Source organism: Bos taurus, chromosome 5, assembly GCF_002263795.3.
Source record: "Bos taurus isolate L1 Dominette 01449 registration number 42190680 breed Hereford chromosome 5, ARS-UCD2.0, whole genome shotgun sequence".
NCBI classification, from domain to species: Eukaryota; Metazoa; Chordata; class Mammalia; order Artiodactyla; family Bovidae; genus Bos; species Bos taurus.
Genome location: NC_037332.1, coordinates 107,635,726 through 107,656,432, shown reverse-complemented (window position 1 = coordinate 107,656,432; position 20,707 = coordinate 107,635,726). Strand labels below are relative to the sequence as shown.

Genomic DNA, 20,707 nt, shown 5'->3' with positions numbered 1-20,707 from the left:
TCAGTTCTTGACATCAGGTGGCCAAAGTATTGGAGTTTCAGTCCTTCCAATGAATATTCAGGACTGATTTCCTTCAGGATTGACTGATTTGATCTTGCAGTCAAAGGGACTCTTCTCCAACATCACAGTTCAAAAGCATCAATTCTTCAGTGCTCAGCTTTCTTTATGGTCCAACTCTTATATCCTTACATGTCTACTGGAAAAACCATAGCTTTGACTAGACGGACCTTAGTCAGCAAAGTCATGTCTCTGCTTTTTATTACACTGTCTAGGTTTGTCATAGCTTTTCTTCCAAGGAGTAAGCGTCTTTTAATTTCATGGCTGCAGTCACCATCTGCAGTGACTTTGGAGCCCAAGAAAATAAAGTCTGTCACTGTTTCCATTGTTTCCCCATTTATTTGCCATGAAGTGATGGGACTGGATGCCATGATCTTCGTTTTTTGAATGGTGAGTTTTAAGCCAACTTTTTCACTCTCCTCTTTCACTTTCATCAAGAGGCTCTTTAATTCTTCTTTGCTTTCTGCCATAAGGGTGGTGTCATCTGCATATCTGAGGTTATTGATATTTCTCCTGGCAACCTTGATTCTAGCTTGTGCTTCATCCAGCCCAGCATTTCACATGATGTACTCTGCATATAAGTTAAACAGGCACATTTACAGTATACAGCCTTGAAGTACTTCTTTCCCAATTTTGAACCAGTCTGTTGTTCCATGCCCAGTTCTAACTGCTGCTTCCTGACCTGAATGCATACAGGTTTCTCAGGAAGCAGGTCAGGTGGTCTGGTATTCCCATAAGACTCTTGAAGGATTTTCCACAGTTTGTAGTGATACACATAGTAAAGGCTTTAGCATAGTCAATGAAGCAGAAGTAGATGTTCTTCTGGAATTCCCTTGCTTTTTCTATGATCCAACGGATGTTGGCAATTTGATCTCTGGTTCCTCTGCATTTTCTAAATCCAGCTTGAACACCAGGAAGTTCTCGGTTTACATGCTGTTGAAGCCTAGCTTGGAGAATTTTGAGCATTACTTTGCTAGCATGTGAGAATGAGTGCAATTGTGTGGTAGTTTGAACATTCTTTGGGATTGCCTTCCTTTGGTATTGGAATGAAAACTGACCTTTTCCGGTCCTCTGGCCACTGCTGAGTTTTCTCAAATTTGCTGGCATATTGAGTGCAGCACTTTCATGGTAGCATCTTTTAGGATCTGAAATAGCTCTGCTGGAATTTCATCACCTCCACTAGCTTTGTTCACAGTGATGTATCCTAAGGCCCACTTGACTTCACACTCCAGGATTTCTGGCTCCAGATGAGTGATCACACCACCGTGGTTATCTGGGTCATTAAGATCTTTCTTGTATAGCTCTTCTGTGTATTCTTGCCACGTCTTCTTAGCATCTTCTGCTTCTGTTGGTATTCCATCTCATTTCTGTCCTTTATTGAGCCCATCTTTGCATGAAATGTTCCCTTGGTATCTCTAATTTTCTTGAAGAGATCCCTAGTCTTTAGCATTCTGTTGTTTTCCTCTATTTCTTTGCATTGATCGCTGAGGAAGGCTTTCTTATCTCTCCTTACTATTCTTTGAAACTCCGCATTCAGATGGATATATCTTTCCTTTTCTCTTTTGCCTTTGGCTTCTCTTCTTTTCTCAGCTATATGTAAGGCCTCCTCAGACAACCATTTTGCCTTTTTGCATTTCTTTTTCTTGGGGATGGTTTTGATCACTGCCTGCTGTACAATGTTACAAACCTCCATAGTTCTTCAGGCACTCTGTCTATCAGATCTAATACCTTGAATCTATTTGTCACTTTCACTGTATAATCCTAAGGGATTTGATTTAGGCCATACATGAACAGTCTAGTAGTTTTGCCTACTTTCTTCAATTTAAGTCTGGTTTTTGCAATAAGGAGTTCACAATTTGAGCCACTGTCAGCTCTCAGTCTTGTTTCTGCTGACTGTATAGAGCTTCTCCATCTTCGGCTGCAAAGAATATAATCAATGTGATTTCACTATTGACTCTCCAGTGATATCCATGTGTAGTCATCTCTTGTGTTGCTGGAAGAGGGTGTTTGCTATAACCAGTGCTTTCTCTTGGCAAAACTCTGTTAGCCTTTGCCCTGCTTCATTTTCTACTCCAAGGCAAAACTTGCCTGTTAGAAGTATCTCTTGACTTTCTACTTTTGCATTTCAGTCGCCGAGGATGAAAGGGACATCTTTTCTGGTGTTGGTTCTAGAAGGTCTTGTAGGTCTTCATCTATATCTGTCAACATCTCACCTCCTTAAACTAAGACCAAGTTAAGATGGGCCTCACTGCTGCTTTTCTCTCCAGTATTTATTTTACACCATGGCCTGTTCAATCACCTAGCTTCATCCAATCATCTGACACTTAACCATTTCCAATTGTCTGATATCATTTAATTCGTATCACATGACTCAAATATGGTTAATAATTCCCCACACTTACAAGATGGCCATAGGATCAGAGAGCTAGAAAGAATCTGAGCTAGAGTCCCTACCTGCTCACACAAGACAACTGTAAAAGACAACTGTACGCCAGAAAGATTAATGCCATGTCAAGGTCAGAATTCAATACCTCATGGAACCTATGAGGAGTCATGTCCAGTCCAGTCTGGTATGTATCAGACACCTACTAGATATACTGCATCATCAGTAGCACCTGGAATACAACAGAATATATTCTAGGAAGTAAGGGCCTAGTCAATGGTAAAGTAAAAACGAGAATCCAAATTCAATAATGTCTAGTTCAATGTTTCAGTCCATATTACAGTACTAACTTAATCTGGGGCAGAAAGCCCTCACAAGCCAACTTCTACCTATTCCTATCTCCCCAAGTAAGTCTAGTGAAACTGGTTGCTTTTTCACTGAATACTACACATTTTCACAAGCATTTTCTTTCTACTGCTCCCTTTTTTAGTCAACTGAGTCCTACCTCAGTATTCAAGGTACACCTCAAACCACCCAGAGACAAGGAAAAACTACAATGTATCTGTATCAACCTTCTGGCACACAGATTATCTACAAGATCCCAAGAAGCTCAACACTGTATGCTGCACTTAAAACACAGCTGCTAAGTTGTTTCAGTCATGTCTGACTCTGTGCAACCCCATAGACAGCAGCCCACCAGGCTCCTCTGTCCATGAGATTCTTCAGGCAAGAACACTGGAGTGGGCTGCCATTTCCTCCTCCAATGCATGAAAGTGAAAAGTCAAAGTGAAGTCGCTCAGTCGAGTCTGACTCCTAGCAACCCCATGGACTGCAGCCCACCAGGCTCCTCTGTCCATGGGATTTTCCAGGCAAGAGTACTGGAGGGGGGTGCCACTGCCTTCTCCTTAAAACAGCAGCAACCATCTTTCTACATCCTAAGTAGATGTAGAAAGTAGATGTAGTAAAAACTACAGTTTTTACTTGTAGTCTAATGCTGTGAGAATTACAAAACAACATTTAGTTGGGATAAGGAAAATTAGTTTTTCTGAGAAATTCTCTAACAAGGATTTTAGGACTATTGTTTAGCATCTAAAACGTTGGGAATGATTTCCAACTCTGTGGTTTAAGATTAATGGTCTGATTTATTACGTCTGGATATTAGGACCCTTTAATATTAATCAAACCATAGGAGAGTACTACAGTGACTTTGAGAATCATGCAAAATGTTCCCAGGATACACTAGATGATACACAAAGTTTTTGCCTATGTGTGTAAACTAAATTTACTAGATGGAAATAGGAATAAAATTTATAAAGCAATCATTTCAGCTAATTCCAAGTGGATTTAGATCTCTGGGACATCACCAAAAAATTCCAACTGCTAATGAAAAAAATACAACGTTTTTCTCAACTTTTCAATCCCTATCTAATCAGGAATCAGCTCCACGTGTTTCTGTAAAAAAAAAAGTACGCTGAAATGCAATCTGTTATATAAAGACCAAAAGGAATTTCACTCCAACTGCTTTAATTCTGTTTTTCCCAGACAGAATGTTCAAACCTTGCAATCCAAAGGCTAATGGAATCAGTGACAAAGTCAAATTACACAAACAAAGTAATTAAAAATCCCCATTATTTCTACCTTGGTTGTCAGAAGGCTGGATTCAGCCAGATTCTTACTGGTATGAACCATTAGTTTACAGGAATTTGAACAAACCTTATGATCCCACTGGAAAACAAGCCTTTTCAAACTCCCTACCAAATCTGACTGGCTCTATCCAAGGCAATTAGCTGACCTCCTGATTCCCTGAGGCTGATTACTCTCTGGATCCATGGGAGCCTGTGCACTGCTCCAAACACAAATGCACTATCCTCTACACCAAAAACTGATGCCACTGTGATTCCTTTACTTGCAGACAAAAATTGTGCTAAGTACCTCAGCACTCTTATTTGGATTTTTTCAATGCCAGTGGGAAATTTCAAGATAACTTGAAGTTTTTCTCTTTTGAACAGGGGCTCAAACCTATGACACCAATGTTAAGACTTATCAATCTTAGACTCAAGGCTGTATATTGTCACCCTGCTTATTTAATGTCTACGCAGAGTACATCACGCGAAATGCTGGGCTGGATGAAGCACAAACTGGAATCAAGATTGCCGGGAGAAATATCAATAACCTCAGATATGCAGATGACACCACCCTTATGGCAGAAAGCAAAGAAGAACTGAAGAGCCTCTTGATGAAAGTCAAAGAGGAGAGTGAAAAAGTTGGCTTAAAATTCAACATTCAAAAAACAAAGATCATGGCATCCAGTCCCATCACTTCATGGCAAATAGATGGGGAAACGATGGAAACAGTGACAGACTTTATTTTCTTGGGCTCCAAAATCACTGCAGATGGTGACTGCAGCCATGAAATTAAAACACGTTTGCTCCTTGGAAGAAAAGCTATGACAAACCTAGACAGTGTAATAAAAAGCAGAGACATGACTTTGCTGACTAAGGTCCGTCTCGTCAAAGTTATGGTTTTTCCAGTAGTCTGCTATGGATATGAGAATTGGACTATAAAGAAAGCTGAGTGCCTAAGAACTGATGCTTCTGAACTGAGGTGTTGGAGAAGACTCTTGAGAGTCCCTTGGACTGCAAGATCAAACCAGTCAATCCTGAAGGAAATCAGTCATGAACAGTCATTGGAAGGACTGATGTTGAAGCTGAAATTCCAATACTCTGGCCACCTGATGCGAAGCACTGACTCACTGGAAAAGACACTGATGCTGGGAAAGAATAAAGGTGGGAAAAGAAGGGCACGACAAGATGAGATGGTTGGATGGCATCACCGACTCAATGGACATGAGTTTGAGCAAGCTCTGGGAGTTGGTGATGGACAAGGAAGCCTGGCGTGCTACACTCCATGGCGTCACAAAGAGTTGGACACATCTAAGCGACTGAACTGAACCAAACCCATGTACTCTCAGGTCTTCTCCCTTGAAACCTAGGGGGAAAAAGTTTAAAAACAAAGGCAAGCAAAGGAATAAATTCTAAGGTTTGTATTAGTTAAGAGATGCTTAAAACGGATTTTAAGATTAAATCTTAAATGGATTAAATTCCATTTAACATGGATTTTATGCATGCATTTAACATGCATAACATTAAGGATTTCTGATCCTACAGTTAGTATTTCTCCTTCATGTCCTTGGGCAAAATGCTTAACCCCTGAATCTATTTTCTTACCTGTGAAATTTAAGTATTATCTACTTACCAGAATACAAAAGATTAAAATAAGATAGTATATGTAAAGCACTTTGCAAGGTGATTGGCAAGAGGCAAGATAATAAATGCTAGCTCATTTGCACTCATTTAAAACTTAGTGTTAAGTTCATTAAACACATTTTAAACACTGCTGTTTGTTGAATGTCACTAGATAAAAGAATTGAACAAGAGACAGCTTATTTTACTACCTGCCATAATGATGCTAATGCTAATAATAATGGTAATACTTAGTTCAGTTCAGTTCACTCGCTAGGCCTCCTTGTCCATCACCAACTCCTGGAATTTACCCGAACTCATGTCCACTGAGTCGGTGATGCCATCCAATCATCTCATCTCTGTTGTCCCCTTCTCCTCCTGCCTTCAATCTTTCCCAGCATCAGGGTCTTTTTAAATGACTCAGCTCTTCACATCAGGTGGCCAAAGTATTGGAGCATAAGCTTCAGCATCAGTCCTTCCAATGAATATTCAGGACTGATTTCCTTTAGAATGGACTGGTTGGATCTCCTTGCAGTCCAAGGGACTCTCAAGAGTCTTCTCCATCACCACAGTTCAAAGAATCAATTCTTCAGCGCTCAGCTTTCTTTACAGTCCAACTCTCACATCCATACATGACTACTGGAAAAACCACAGCCTTGACTAGATGGACTTTTGTTGGCAAAGTAATGTCTGCTTTTTAATATGCTGTCTAGGCTGGTCACAGCTTTTCCTCCAAGGAGTAAGCATCTTTTAATTTCATGGCTGCAGTCACCATCTGCAGTGATTTTGGAGCCCCCCAAAATAAAGTCTGTCACTGTTTCCCCATCTATTTGCCATGAAGTGATGGGACCAGATGCCATGATCTTTGTTTTCTGAATGTTGAGTTTTAAGCCAACTTTTTCTCTCCTCTTTCACTTTCATCAAGAGGCTCTTCAGTTCTTCTTTGCTTTCTGCCATAAGGGTGGTGTCATCTGCATATCTGAGGTTATTGATATTTCTCCTGGCAATCTTGATTCCAGCATGTGCTTCATCCAGCCCAGCATTTCTCGTGATGTACTCTGCATATAAGTTGAATAAGCAGGGTGACAATTACAGCCTTGACATACTCCTTTTCCTATTTGGAACCAGTCTGTTGTTCCATGTCCAGTTCTAACTGTTGCTTCCTGACCTGCACACAGATTTCTCAAAAGGCAGGTCAGGTAGTCTGGTATTCCTATCTCTTTAAGAATTTTCTACAGTTTGTGGTGATCCACACAGTCAAAGGCTTTGGTATAGTCAATAAAGCAGAAGTAGATGTTTTTCTGGAACTCTCTTGCTTTTCTGATGATCCAACAGATGTTGGCAATTTGATCTCTGGTTCCTCTACCTTTTCTAAATCCAGCTTGAACATCTGGAACTTGATGATTCACGTACTGTTAAAGTCTGGCTTGGAGAATTTTGAGCATTACTTTACTAGCATGTGAGTTAGGTACTGACTGCTAACTGTATTTAGGCACTTTTCTCATTTATCCTCAGTACTAGTTTAGGCTCAGAGAAGTTAATTAACTTGCCCCAGGTATCACAGCCAGGAAATGACAGTGGCAGGATCTGAACACAGGTAGACCCACCTCCAGAGCCCACTTCCTCCATGGCAACACTGTGTTTCACTCCCTATAGTTCTGGATTCATGCATTCATCTCACAAATACTGAGTGCCTTGTACCCACTGGGTCTAAACACTAGGAATATAGCCCAGAATAAGCCAAATAACACCGCCAGCCCAAGAATATGTTCTAATTGGGGCTTTAGGTAAACACAGTAAGGCTGTGACAAAAGTCATGAAAAAAAAGAAAATAATAAGGAGACAGAAGTAAAGTGTGTGCACTTGTAAGGTCATTTTAGATGGATGGACAGGGAAGGCCTCTCTGAGCAAGCACAGACAGTAGAACCTGAATGAAATGCATGTGTACAACAATGACACACAACAGTTTATCATCAGTGCACCACAGAATGTAATTATTCAGCTGGTAAATTACACATCTCCACCCTTCACGTTGGCAGTTACACACAGGTTTAAAGGCCCTCAGGTCACAGACTGACACTGCACTAGACATTTATGGATTCAGTACAGAATTCTGATATAAGCAGGGGACCTGGAATAACAGAATAACAAATAATCCTGTTATATTCTAGATATGTAATCACAGGCTATCCATTCTGAGCTTCAGACTATTTATTTACAAAATGTAGATAATAATACTAGTAAATCGCTCCTGGCCAGGGTTGTTGGAAGAATTAAATTACATAATATATGCAAAGTGCTTAATGCAATGTCTGAGACTAGCATGTACATGTGTTAATACACTGCTAACATCTGCTATTTACATGGCAGTTGTACCACTGCAAGGTCAGACATGTAATACACTATTTCAAGGTCTATTTCAGTAGAAGCATCACTATTGCTTATATAATCATATAAATCACTGTATAACCTAGGTACTTAAAACTCTCCACACATTTATCTCAGCACCCAAAACATGGGGGAAAAAAAAGCGGCTAGAAAATTTAAAAAGGACTAGTAAAAACTGCCCCTTTTATTTCTTCAATGGAAGTCAGAAGATGGGAATGGAGGTTGGTGAAACCAAGACAACACTTCCCAAATAAGAAATACAATAATTGACAGTACAGAATAATGAACTGTGGATAATATGGAACTCAATTTTCAAAGCTAAGAGGAAAAATAAAGAACACGTAAATGCTTTCAGTATTCTTAGAAATTAAGGATTCCAACAGTTCAACTGACTTAATACCTCAAGCTTTTTATTCCAACTTTTCTGCAGCTTGACTTACTTACTATTTTGCATTTTTAAAAAGCAACTACTGAATACGACAAAAAAAAAAAAAAAAAAAAAACAACCGCAATTAAATAGGGTTAGATTTCGAAGTCAATTTGTTTACTTATAATGTTAGTAAAAATGTTCCATGAACAATGGAACAAAAATTTAGTCAAATAATGTTTGCTGTTACAATAGTCTTTTTTTTTTTTTTTTAATTTAACCAAAAATAAGGTATACAGACCTGGAAGGGACCTGTGGTGATCACTGTTCCAGCTTACACTTCTCAAAACTTTAACATACACAAAAAGTATCTTTGGATCTTGTGAAACGCTGGTTTTGACCCAATCTGTCTGGGATAGGGCCAAAATTTTACATTTTGGGGGACTGCACGTTGCACAGCAAATATCTAAATAGTGATGTGAGAACTGACAGAAGAACACATGAATAGATGACTTTATCAAATGCCTTTCTAATCCTGGAATTCTGACTCTGTCAAAGTTACTGTTTTCTGCTTGATTTATACCAAGTAGTTTCCCCCATTTTACAGAATATATTGTGTATGTACATATATAAAGTTTATCAGTTTCTAAGCCACTACTTGATTTCACATCAGTAGGATAAAGTTAATATTTCTAAGGTGATCTTATTTGCAGGGTAAATTCAACTCCTCGAAACTTACTAGTGTCCGACTTGACTATTATCTGGGATTCCTTTAACTGAATCATTTATTCTTTAAAATAGCACTGAGTACCTACAACACGCTGAATGCTATGCTACAAACACAACACTGTAAGCAAAGATTTAATAAATCAGGCTCTAGGACAGTACCTTTTAAAACACTGTATATTTCATCCCTTCTGTTCCCAACTCCTCTCCAGGTGAGGGTGGCTATAGGTTCAAATAGTTTAAACAATGAGAAAAGAAGGAAGAAACTACAGAAATATAAAAGACATTCATACGATGCAATATTATTCAGCCATAAAAAGGACTGAAGAACCAATTCATGCTAAAACATGGATAAACCCTGAAAACACTATGCTATATCAAAGCATAACACAAAAACAAAGTCTAACACAAAAGGCCATATATTTAATGATTCTATTTGTATGAAATGTGCATAACAGGTCAAATCACAGAGACAGAAAGCACATTAGTGGCTGTCAGAGGAACGACTGCTAATGGGTATAGGGCTTCTTTCTTGAGGTGACAGAAAGGTTCTGGCATTAGTGGTGATGACTGCAGAACACTGAAAACACTAAAACCCACTGAATTTTACACCTTAAAATGATTTAAACAGTTAATTTTAAGGTATGTAAATTTTTATCTTAAAAAAACCCCCACACAACCCATTGAGAGACTGAAAAAAGTTAAATACCATACTAAGACTATGGAAACTGTGATGTTGGTCTTCTTAGGGTCTATTAAGCTAACACCAGACTTTTTTTATTTGAGAAGGGGATTCTCCTCTCAACTGAGCTAGAGCTCGCATTTGCAAATAAAGATTCATCTGTTAATTGATTACACTGTTTCATATGCATTATCTTAAAATCAAATTGTTTTCTTTACTTTTACCAAATAACTACTTACATAAACTTTTACCTAATTTTATGGCAGTACTGTCTGTGCCTGACAGTCTGAAGTCAAAGAACTCAAACCATTGGTTTTAGCCCTGAGCCTCTGGTGAATAGCTTTTTACCGATAGGGCTGACTCCATCCTTCACGTACTCATCTTACTTAGTCATTATTTTAACTAGGTAAGCATATTTGGTGGGTAAGTATGAAACAGGGTAGAATTTAATACAGGTCACCCTTTCATTCTGCATTAAAAAAAATTGGTACTACCATGTAATTTATAACTTAATTTTTTTACATAGGAGAGTTATTTTTTGGACTTCATTTAACAAAAAGAAACTAAAATTCCATGATCCTTTGAGATATTTTAAGTACCAACCTTTATTTGTTTAGAGAAATAATCAGGAGTTGAATTCACAAGATTAATCAGAGACACCTACCCCTAGACCACTAGTAATGCCTGGGCAGTCTCTCTGACAGCAAAGCACTATCTGATAATTCTTAACAAAATCTACCAAGTTTCAAGTTAGAAATACTGCAAGATCCACAAAGAAGGGCAGTAGCTGAAAGAGACAGTAGAGAATGTTTATTTAGCTAGCTTATGTGTACTTAATTCTTCTGGTCTGTTCACTATCAAAACATTCAGCATTGCTAGAAGGTAAACAAAGTATTTCTGTGAATAGGTATTTGTGTTTAAAATCTAGAATTATCACCTCAAGCAATAATGCTAGGTTTAACATGCTATCTACTCTTTGGCAATAGAAAGAATAAATATGGCCAGTGAAAAATGGTTATTACATTAAAATCTCTTATGTTCTCACCACTGAAGTGATAATTCTACTCTTAAGAGAGAGAAAAGACTGCTTACAAATTATCAGAGCTGATTACTGAAGTAACTACTTGTGTACATTGAGATTCTCCTGTCTACTCCAAGTATAGAGGCTAATGGCACTCTAACAGAACATCACTGCTACTTCGACAGATCAGTAATTATTTACAGAACTCTTCAGAGAACTTTTTAAGTTTTGGTGGCATATATTTAGGAGTTGGCAACTTTCTGTTAAGAGCCAAACAGTACATAATTTAGGCTTTTGGAACTAAACAGTCTGTTGCAATTACTCGACTCTACTATTATAATATGTGAAAACAGACATAGAAAATACAGAAACAAATGAGTGGCTATCTTTACTTTCTTCATGGATACTGAAATTTGAATTTCATATAATTTTCACATGCCATCATATACTATTCTTCTTTTGATTCCCCCCTCAACCATTAGGAATGCAAAAAGCATTCTTAGCTCATAGGCTGTACAAAAATGGGTAGCAGGATGGATTTGGCCCATGAACCTTTGCTAATTCCTGGTTTAGAGTATAATGGAATGAAGAAAAGTTACAGATGGTTTAAGTGAGTAAATAAATTACACTAACCATTCTACATACAAACTGTAAATTTTATAGTCCTAAAATTAAGGTATTTAACCTCATAATCAAGTTCAATATTCAGTTTGATCTCTGTTCAAAGGATATGTATTTACAAAGGGTATTTTCATATTATTGTTTGTTTTCATAAAGATTAAGCGGAAAAGAACACCTTAGCTTAACTGAATTCTAATCTATAAAGAAAACTGATCTCTCAGCCATCTGCTGTGGCCACTTCTAATCCTTTATTTCAGCCTATTAGTTATTCCTTCAGATTACTGCAATACTTCTTAACTGGGTTTTCAACTTTTATTAGTTTCCTAATATATCCATCCTCTATCCTGCAGTCAAAATAATCTTTTAAAAATTTAGGTCTGATATTATAACACCTACCAAGTGTGGGGTTTTCTTTTTTTCGCTGTACCGAGTGGCTTGTGGAATCTTAGTACCCAGTCCAGGGATCAACCTATGCTCTCAGTAGTGAAGACACAGCGCCCTAACCACTGGACCGCCAGCGGAGTCCCATGACACCTACCATGTCTTACAGTGGCTGCAATGGTTCCCCCAGCGCTCAAGCAGAGTCTCAACTTTCCTTTCCTCCCTTATCCCTTGTCTCTTCTTTTTCCTATTTCCAAACTGCAGACACACAAATTATAGATTTTTTTCACATGCAGTATTATCTTAGTCACTCCCTGTTTCACGTAATTTCCCTCACCTGTTCAAACTCAATCAGGCACAATTACTACATGCTTTGTTACATACTGACCCTAGGAAAACTGTTTTTATACCCTATGGTAACTGTCTGGTTTACTTGTTTACTGTTTACTACTCCTTCACTGAGTAGTAAGCTCTTGATAGACAGGTTTGTCTTTTACTTAGCAATAATATTCAATACCTAGGATCTAGTAAGAAGTCTGGAACATAACAGAGATTTAAATATTTGTTGGATGAAACCATGAGCTATTATGGGTTGAACAGTGTCACCCCCACAAAAAGATATGTTAAAATTCTAACCCTCAGTATCTCAGAATGTGATCTTATTTGGAAACAGGATCACCGCAGGTGCAATTAGTTAGAAGAGCCCAATCTGGAGTGGGCTGGACACAACGCAATCTGACCAGTGTCCTTATAAAAAGAGGAGACATAGAGAGATGAGGGGTGAACACCGTGTGATGCTTTCTACTGTTGTTCCCTTCTGCATGGTTTGACGTTACCCAGCTTCTTAGATATGGCCTAAGATCACCAGTCAGTTCTGACAGGACTTACGCTGGTCACACGACGGTAGATCTGTGCAGCGTTCTGACACTCTGAGTACGGGTATTCAGACGTGGCCATCTCGAGCATGCACATCCCAAAAGCATAAACATCAACGGATTCATCGTACTTCTCTTCATACATCTCAGGGGCCATGAACTCTGGGGTACCTTAAATTAAAAGAATGATTCAGACTCAATGTGAGGAGAAACTGCAGATGTACTTAAGGAGGCGGGGGGGGCGGGGGGGCGGGGGGGCGGGGCAGCAGAGGGGCTCATCTGTGAGAGAGAAGTATGTAGAAGGGGTAAAGATGAAAGAAAGACAGGTAGGAAGTGGGGGGAGAGGAGAGAAATCACCTTAGTCTGCTCCATCAAATCTGTTACAGACCTCTCACAGCAATTCCTTTATAAAAAGAAGAGGACCATGCATCTGTTTATTTACTGTTTCAAGTGGATTACTGTTATACAATGTCAAAATAGAGCCTCACATAAAAGATAAACTGATATAACTCATATGAAAACAAATGGAAGAAAAAGGTAAGAGAACAGCAAAGAGTAAAGCAGAGAAAATGGCATCTATCTGTAAGACAGGATGATAGGTTAAAAAGATAAAAATACTTGTCTGCCCCCTACTGTATGAGAGCTGTAAAGTTAACATTTAGAGCTAGTCTCTTGCCAATAACAGTCTATTGATCAACTTCACTTTTAAGGCAGCTTTGCAGTGTAAAAAAAAAAAAAACCTGACATTCAGTGCATTTTTAAAATAATACAGTGTAAACGTCTGTGAGGCCACTCACCCTCCCCGTAGTCTGCGAATCTACTGCAGGTGTAAGAAATGTGAGGGACACCCTACAGACACACACACACCATTCAGTCTGTATTTGTGTTCTCATACTGAATTAAGAGTGTGGTGTGATTCCACACACCAAGTTTCCAATGTTTCCAAAGAAATTAAGCCCAGATACCTCAAATTACAGAACATTTCTAAGAACAGGCTTGCACAATACAATTTAAACAAGAAAGAAGAAAAAACTCTTGGGCCAGAGATTAACATACCAAAGACAATCAAAGAACTGTTTCCTTTATAGGCAACAGGGAAGGCAGAAGGGAAATTCAGCTTTAAATAACTCCCCAGAACACTATTTTTTTATCAGGATGTGCAAATTACTGGTATTCTGTGTTCTTTCTTACTAAAACATAGGATTCTAGCCCACTTAAAAATGAGTAGTTTTCTTGCTGTTGTCATTGTCACCTTTTGAGAGAATAGAGTTCATGAAGATTTCAAGCTTTCAAACTGTCGCACCCTCTTCAGAAGGGAAAGCTTATAAAACAATAGGCATTAAACTATATTTTCAGCTGCAATGTCCTGACACACAGCCTTGTCCTGTAAATCAATGACTGTCGAGGAGGGCAATTGGCCCCACAGGGGACATATTTGGCTGTCACGACTGGAGGGAGGTGGACAAATGGGCATGCTACCAGCATCCAGAAAGCAGAGACCAGGGGTGCTGTTAAGTCATCTTACAACGCACAAGACGGTCCTCACAACAAAGAACCATCCAAACCAAAGTGTAACTAGCACTGAGACAGAAAACTGTTTTAAGCAGATCTTTTGAAGAGCAGAAGAAAAAGTTGATAATGAACCATTATATTTTTACATTTTAAAAGTTTTAATAGGCAGATTTTTTGAATATAAATATATACAACAGACTTTTTCAGAAATTAAATTATATATAAATTCAGTTTCTTTCATGGGGAAAGTTAACATAGTTTATCTATTATATAAGTGTATGATACTAAGCATCAACAAAATGACCCAAGAAGGTGATAGTGCTATTACATAAGGTTTTGTCAACAAAGTTCACCTTACTTCTATTCATGTAACTTCACAAAACAATTGTCTTCAGGATGCTTCTAGAGGCATAAATGCAGAGAACTCCATATCACTTCCTGGGTTCAAGCTATGAATTTCTGAAGGTTTATTTCACATTATAAAAGCTCTGACAGAGTCAGGTTTCTAAATAAAGTGAATGTCAGAAAGCCAGTCAGACTTTCACAAGGTACCTGTGAAACATACCTATCACACTCTTGGCAAAAGAAGCCCGCTTCAGGGTGGCCAGACCTAGGTCTCCAATCTTGACTGAGCCTGTGGGGCCAGTGATAAAGATGTTGTCACACTTAAGATCCCGGTGAATAATAGGTGGAGTTCTAGTATGAAGAAACTGAAGTCCTTTAAGAATCTGACGGCACCAGCTTCTCAAAACTTTGATCTTCATCACCTTAAACCTTTTCAGGTACCTAGAGAAGGCAAGTTACACCAAACAGGTTATCAATGATATGCGTTTACTGCTTTGAAGAGTTCCATTAAATTCTAGCATATCTAAGATGGGAATATCAAATTTAGAATATTAAGATTCAGTAACCTAAGGTTAGCACTACTTTTAGCAAGGTTAAAGGGGATAGGATAACAAGTAGTTGGCAAGCAAATTCTGATAACAAAGCACAAAAAACAAATTCCTTAAAATTAGATCACTGCCAAGATGACTGACAAGAGGTAGAGTTTGACTTCTGGTAAATGGTGGAGCAACCCTTACTGGATGCAGATATAAACTCCAGTGAATATACGTGCGCGAGCGAACACATACACACACCTGAAGATTCTATAGATCAATCAAAATCAGGCACAAATTGGAAGGGAGGACACATGAGAAAAAAGGGTAAGCACTAGTCTGTGCAGGTTGCTCAAACCTGGACACAACCCTGTAGTTTTATTGGTTGAGGAATAAATACAAGGACAGAGTTCAAGATGACTGCAGCACCTAAAACAGTGTGTTCAATACAATTTTCTACAATAAAAGTCCGTCCAATACAATACCCACTAGACAATGAAAATATTTATATTTAAATGAATTAGATACATTAAACTTAAAAAGGTCATCGCCCAGCTGCACCAAATTTCAAGTGCTCAACAACTGCACATGGCAAGTGGCTACCATTTTGGATGGTGCAGATTACAGAACATTTCCATCACCACAGAAAGTTCTGTTGGACAACAGAGATCCTGAAAGGTGGCAGGGGTGGGGGAATCCAGAAAGGAGGTACAGAAGGGGCACTCCAAGTTCTGCATATTCACTCTGCCCAAATCTCTGGCTAACCTCTCAAATATATGTGTATGCAGCAGATTACAAGCAACCCAGCTAAAGCTAAAAGAACAGAGTTTTCTGACAAACTGAGGTCAGATGCTATTTCATCTGGACATAGAGAAAAAAATGAAGCACACAAATGGTAAATATAAAAGAATATACTTTCCTAGCATTATCTTTGTTACATGTGACTACCTAAAGGAAAATTTATAACACTGTGTTACAGGATCTATACAACAGACATACATAATATAAAGCTTATAGCATAAATTATAAGTACTAGAGATAAATGGGCCTATATTTGTGCAAGTTTTCTTTATTTTACATAAAATTGTACAGTATCAACCATAAGCATGCTGTGAAAAGTTAAAGATTTAAGTTTAAATAAAGATTTAAAGATTTAAACTGCTAAAAAAAAATACCTAAAATGTACACATACACACAAGGAAGATTAACTAAAAAGAAATTCTGCTTCACTTGGGGGGTGGATAAGAGATAATTAAAGAAAACTTAGGATGAAAGTTGGTTTTATGGTTTAAAAATATATAAAGAGTTAATCCTGGAGAATGAGGAAAAGGTTGTCAAAGAAGAGTAAGGCATTTACTGAAATGAAGGAAGTGTTCTATATGTTAACAGTTGTTTTTTTTTTAAAAACAGTTTTGATCAAAACTTATCAAATGATAGAACTATGATTAATATTTTCACTGCTTATAAACGTCATTATAAGGAAAAATCAAGCATACAAATATTGGAACTTTGATGAAATGTGTATGTACTCAAGTGTTTACTGATGTCTGCAACTTAACCTGGAATGAAAAAAGAGGGGGATGACTAGATGAACATATTTGGTAAAGCAGACACAACAGAGGTTAACTAAATTAAAGAATCTAGGAAGAGACTATGTATGTGTTCACTATATAATTCTTTCAACTTTTATGTATAATTGAAAAATTTTAGAATAAAATGTTGGGAAATGTCAATTATCTCTCCTTACAACTGGAAGAAAAAATAAAGAATACATATATATATATACATTTAAGCTTATATATGCATGAGAAACAATGAAAAATAAGAATTAAAATTATGACTTTTTAAGAGAAAAAATATTGGGGAAAAGATGAGGCTAGCTTGTATCTCTTTCACATCTACAAAATGATAAAATATAATAGATTGTCTATTAAACTTGTATCTTATAACCTTATTAAATGTTTAGAATCACTGGAATTTTCTATGTAAACAATTACATAATCTGCAAACAGGAGCAGTTTTATTTCTTCCTTTCCTATCTTTTTGTTTTTTCCTGGTTTCCCCATTCTTGTTCTGGGCAGGCCCCTTTAGAACAATACAGAACATAAGCAGTGAAAGCAGGCATCTGTGCTGTGTTCCTCACCTCCCAGGAAGTAGTGATGTATAAAGCTTTTTCACAGATGCTCTTAGCAGTCTGAGGAAGTTTCCTACCACCCCAAGTCTGCTAAGAGTTGTTAGTAAGGAATAGATGCTGATTTGTCAAATACTTTTTCCACATATACTGAAATGATCATACAGTTTTTATTCTGTTGCTGCTAAGTCACTTCAGTCGTGTCTGACTCTATGCGACCCCATAGACGGCAGCCCACCAGGCTCCCCTCTCCCTGGGATTCTCCAGGCAAGAACACTGGAGTGGGTTACCATTTCCTTCTCCAATGCATGAAAGTGAAAAGTGAAAGTGAAGTAGCTCAGTCGTGTCCGACTCTCCGTGACCCCATGGACTGCAGCCTACCAGAATCCTCCATCCATGGGATTTTCCAGGCAAAGGTACTGGAGTGGGGTGTTAATGTGTTGAAAAACATTAATTCATTCTATGTTAAACCAACTTGGCAATCCTGGGATAAACCCTATTTGTCACCGACATACTGAAATTCCCATGGATAGCAAGGAGATCAAACCAGTCAATTCTAAAGTAAATCAATCCTGAATATTCACTGGAAGGACTGATGCTGAAGCTGAAGCTCCAATACTTTGGTACCTGATGTGAAGAGACGTCTCACTGGAAAAGACCCTGATGCTGCGGAAGACTGAGGGCAAGACGAGAAGAGGGCAACAGAGGATGAGATGGTTGGATGGCATCACTGACTCAAAAGACATGAGTTTGAGCAAACTCTGGGAGACAGTGAAGGACAGGGAAGCCTGGCGTGCTGCAGTCCATGGGGTTGCAGAGTCTACTATGACTGAGCGACTGAACAACAACAGTGTGATGGCTAGAATCCAATTTGCTATTATTTTGTAAAGGAATTTGGTACCTATATTCACGGGGGACACTGCTCTATCAAGTTCTTTTGCTGTATCTTAGGATTTTGGTATTGGGGTTATGCTGGCTTCAAAAAAGGAACTGGACACTATTCTTCCACTCTGTTTTTTGAGAAAAGTCAACACACTTGGTCCCCCTCCACTAAAATAAAGTATGATAAATACATAGAACATAAAATGTACCACCTGAAGTTGTTGAAGTATTAGTCACTCAGTTGTATCCAACTCTGAGACCTCATGGATTATAGCCCACAAGGCTCCTCTGTCCATGGGATACTCCAGGCAAGAATACTAGAGTGGGTTGCCGTTCCCTTCTCCAGGGGATCTTCTCAATCCAGTGATTGAACCTGGGTCTCCCACATTTAGGGCATTCTTTACTGTCAGAGCCATGTTCATATTATTATGCACAATCATCACCACCATCCATCTCCAGAACTCATCTTGTGAAACTGAAACGCTATACCCTTTAAACAGTGACGCTCCACTTCCCCTCCCCACTGAGGCCATGCAACTATCACCCAACTTTCTGTCTCTATGAATTAGCCTACTCTCAGTATCTCATGTAAATGGAATCATACAGTATTTGTCTTTCTGTGACTGGCTTCTATCAGGTAGCACAATGCCCTTAAAGTTCATTCCTGTTATAGCATATACCATATATTTCCTTCTCTTTTAAAAAGGCTGAAAAATATTCCATTGTACATATACACCACACTTTGCTTATCCATTCTTCCACTGATGAACACGTGGATTGCTTCGACTTTGGGTCCATTGTGAATACTGCTGCTATGAACACGGGTGTACAAGTATGTCTTTAAGACCCCGTTTTTAATTCTTCTGGGTATATACCAAGAAGTGGAATTGTTGAACCATATGCTAATTCTATTTTTTTATTTTATTGAATAAATTGTATAGTTGATAACGTGCTTTAATTTTTACTACACAGCAAAGTGACTCAGTTATACATATATATATTCCTTTTCATATTCTTTTCCATTTATTTTTTTATTGAGATGTAATTAACATATGTTGGTTTAAGATATACAATATGATGATTCAAATATGTATATATTGTGAAATGATCGCCACAGTAAGTCTAGTTAAAATCCATCACAAAACTCCAACTTTTTTTTTTTACTGTGATGAGAACTTTTAAGATCTACTCTCTTAGCAACTTTCAAATATACAGCACAGTATTATTAACCGTAGTTACCATGCTATACATCACATTCTTAAGACTTTTATTTACAACTGGAAGTTTGCACCTTTTGTCCACCCACCCATTTCATACTCGCATGCACTTGCCCCTGCCTCACCAATCTGTTCTCTGTTATCTATGAGTTTGGCTTTTTGGTATTGTTCATATGGTATTTGTCTTTCTCATTTCACTTAGCACAACCCCCTCAAGAGTCCATCGATGTTTTTGGCAAGATTTTCTTCTTCATGGCTGAATAGTATTTTATTATAGATATACATACCATATTTTCTTTATCCATTTATCCATCAATAGACATGTAGGTTGCTTCCATGACTTAGCTAGTGTAAATAATGCTGCAATGAACATGGGGGTACATATTATCTTTTTAAGTCTGTGTTTCAGTTTCTTTGGTAAATACTCAGAAACTGAATTGTGGGGTCATATAGTAGTCCTGTTTTTAATTTTTTGAGGAGCCTCTGTACTGTTTTCCATAGTGGTTACACCAATTTAATCCCCACCAACAATGCACAACAGTTTTTTATTTTCTCCATAGCACTTGTTATCTGTCATTTTGATAACAGCCATTCTTTTTTTAAAAAAAGAAATTATTTATTTTTGGTTGCTGGGTCTTTGTTACTGCACGTGGGCTTTCTCTAGCTGTGGCGAGCAGGGGTTACTCTAGTTGCAGTATACATACTGGCTTCTCATTGCTGTAGCTTCTCTTTTGCAAAGCACAGGCTCTAGGGCATGCTGGCTTTACTAACTGCAGCTCGTGGGCTCAGTAGTTGCAGCGCATGGGCTCCAGAGTACTGGCTCATTAGTTGTGGCACACAGGGTCAGTCACCAACGGCAGGTGGGATTTTCCTGAACCAGTATTGAACCAGTATTCCTCACATTGCAAGGGAGATTCTTAACCACAGGATCCTCAGGGAAGCCCTGATAATAACCATCCTAACAGGTTACCTCATGTGGTTTAGATTTGTGTTTCCTTAATGACAGGACACTGAGCATCTTTTCATGTGTGTATTAGCTATGTCTGTATCTTCTTTGGAGAAATATCTATTCAAATTACTTGCCCATTTTTGAATTGAGTGTCAGCAGGAATGTAAAATGAGTCAGCCATTGTGGAAAACAGTTTGGTGGTTCCTCAGAAAGGTAAAGAATTACCATATGACTCAGCAATTCTACTCATAGGAACATAGATCTAAAAGAAATAAAACCAGGTACTCAAACACTTGTACACAAATGTTCAGAGCAGCATTATTCCCAATAGCCAAAAGGTAGAAACAGCCCAAATATTTATCAGCAAGTGAATGGATAAACAGATTGTGGTTTAT

At 38.2% G+C, this 20,707-nt stretch overlaps 1 protein-coding gene across 35 annotated transcripts in view; it reads right to left on the bottom strand.

The window, feature by feature from the left end:
• The window catches only part of WNK1 (WNK lysine deficient protein kinase 1), a 130,343-nt gene that overhangs the window by 51,697 nt on the left and 57,939 nt on the right, over nucleotides 1–20,707 (bottom strand). For all 35 annotated transcript variants that reach the window (XM_059887115.1, XM_059887118.1, XM_059887120.1 and 32 more), the window contains exons 3-4: nucleotides 14,821–15,041; nucleotides 12,757–12,914 (exon numbers count right to left, since the gene is read on the bottom strand). In XM_059887115.1, the coding sequence (XP_059743098.1) occupies nucleotides 12,757–12,914; nucleotides 14,821–15,041 (379 nt within the window). The remainder of the gene's footprint in view (nucleotides 1–12,756; nucleotides 12,915–14,820; nucleotides 15,042–20,707) is intronic.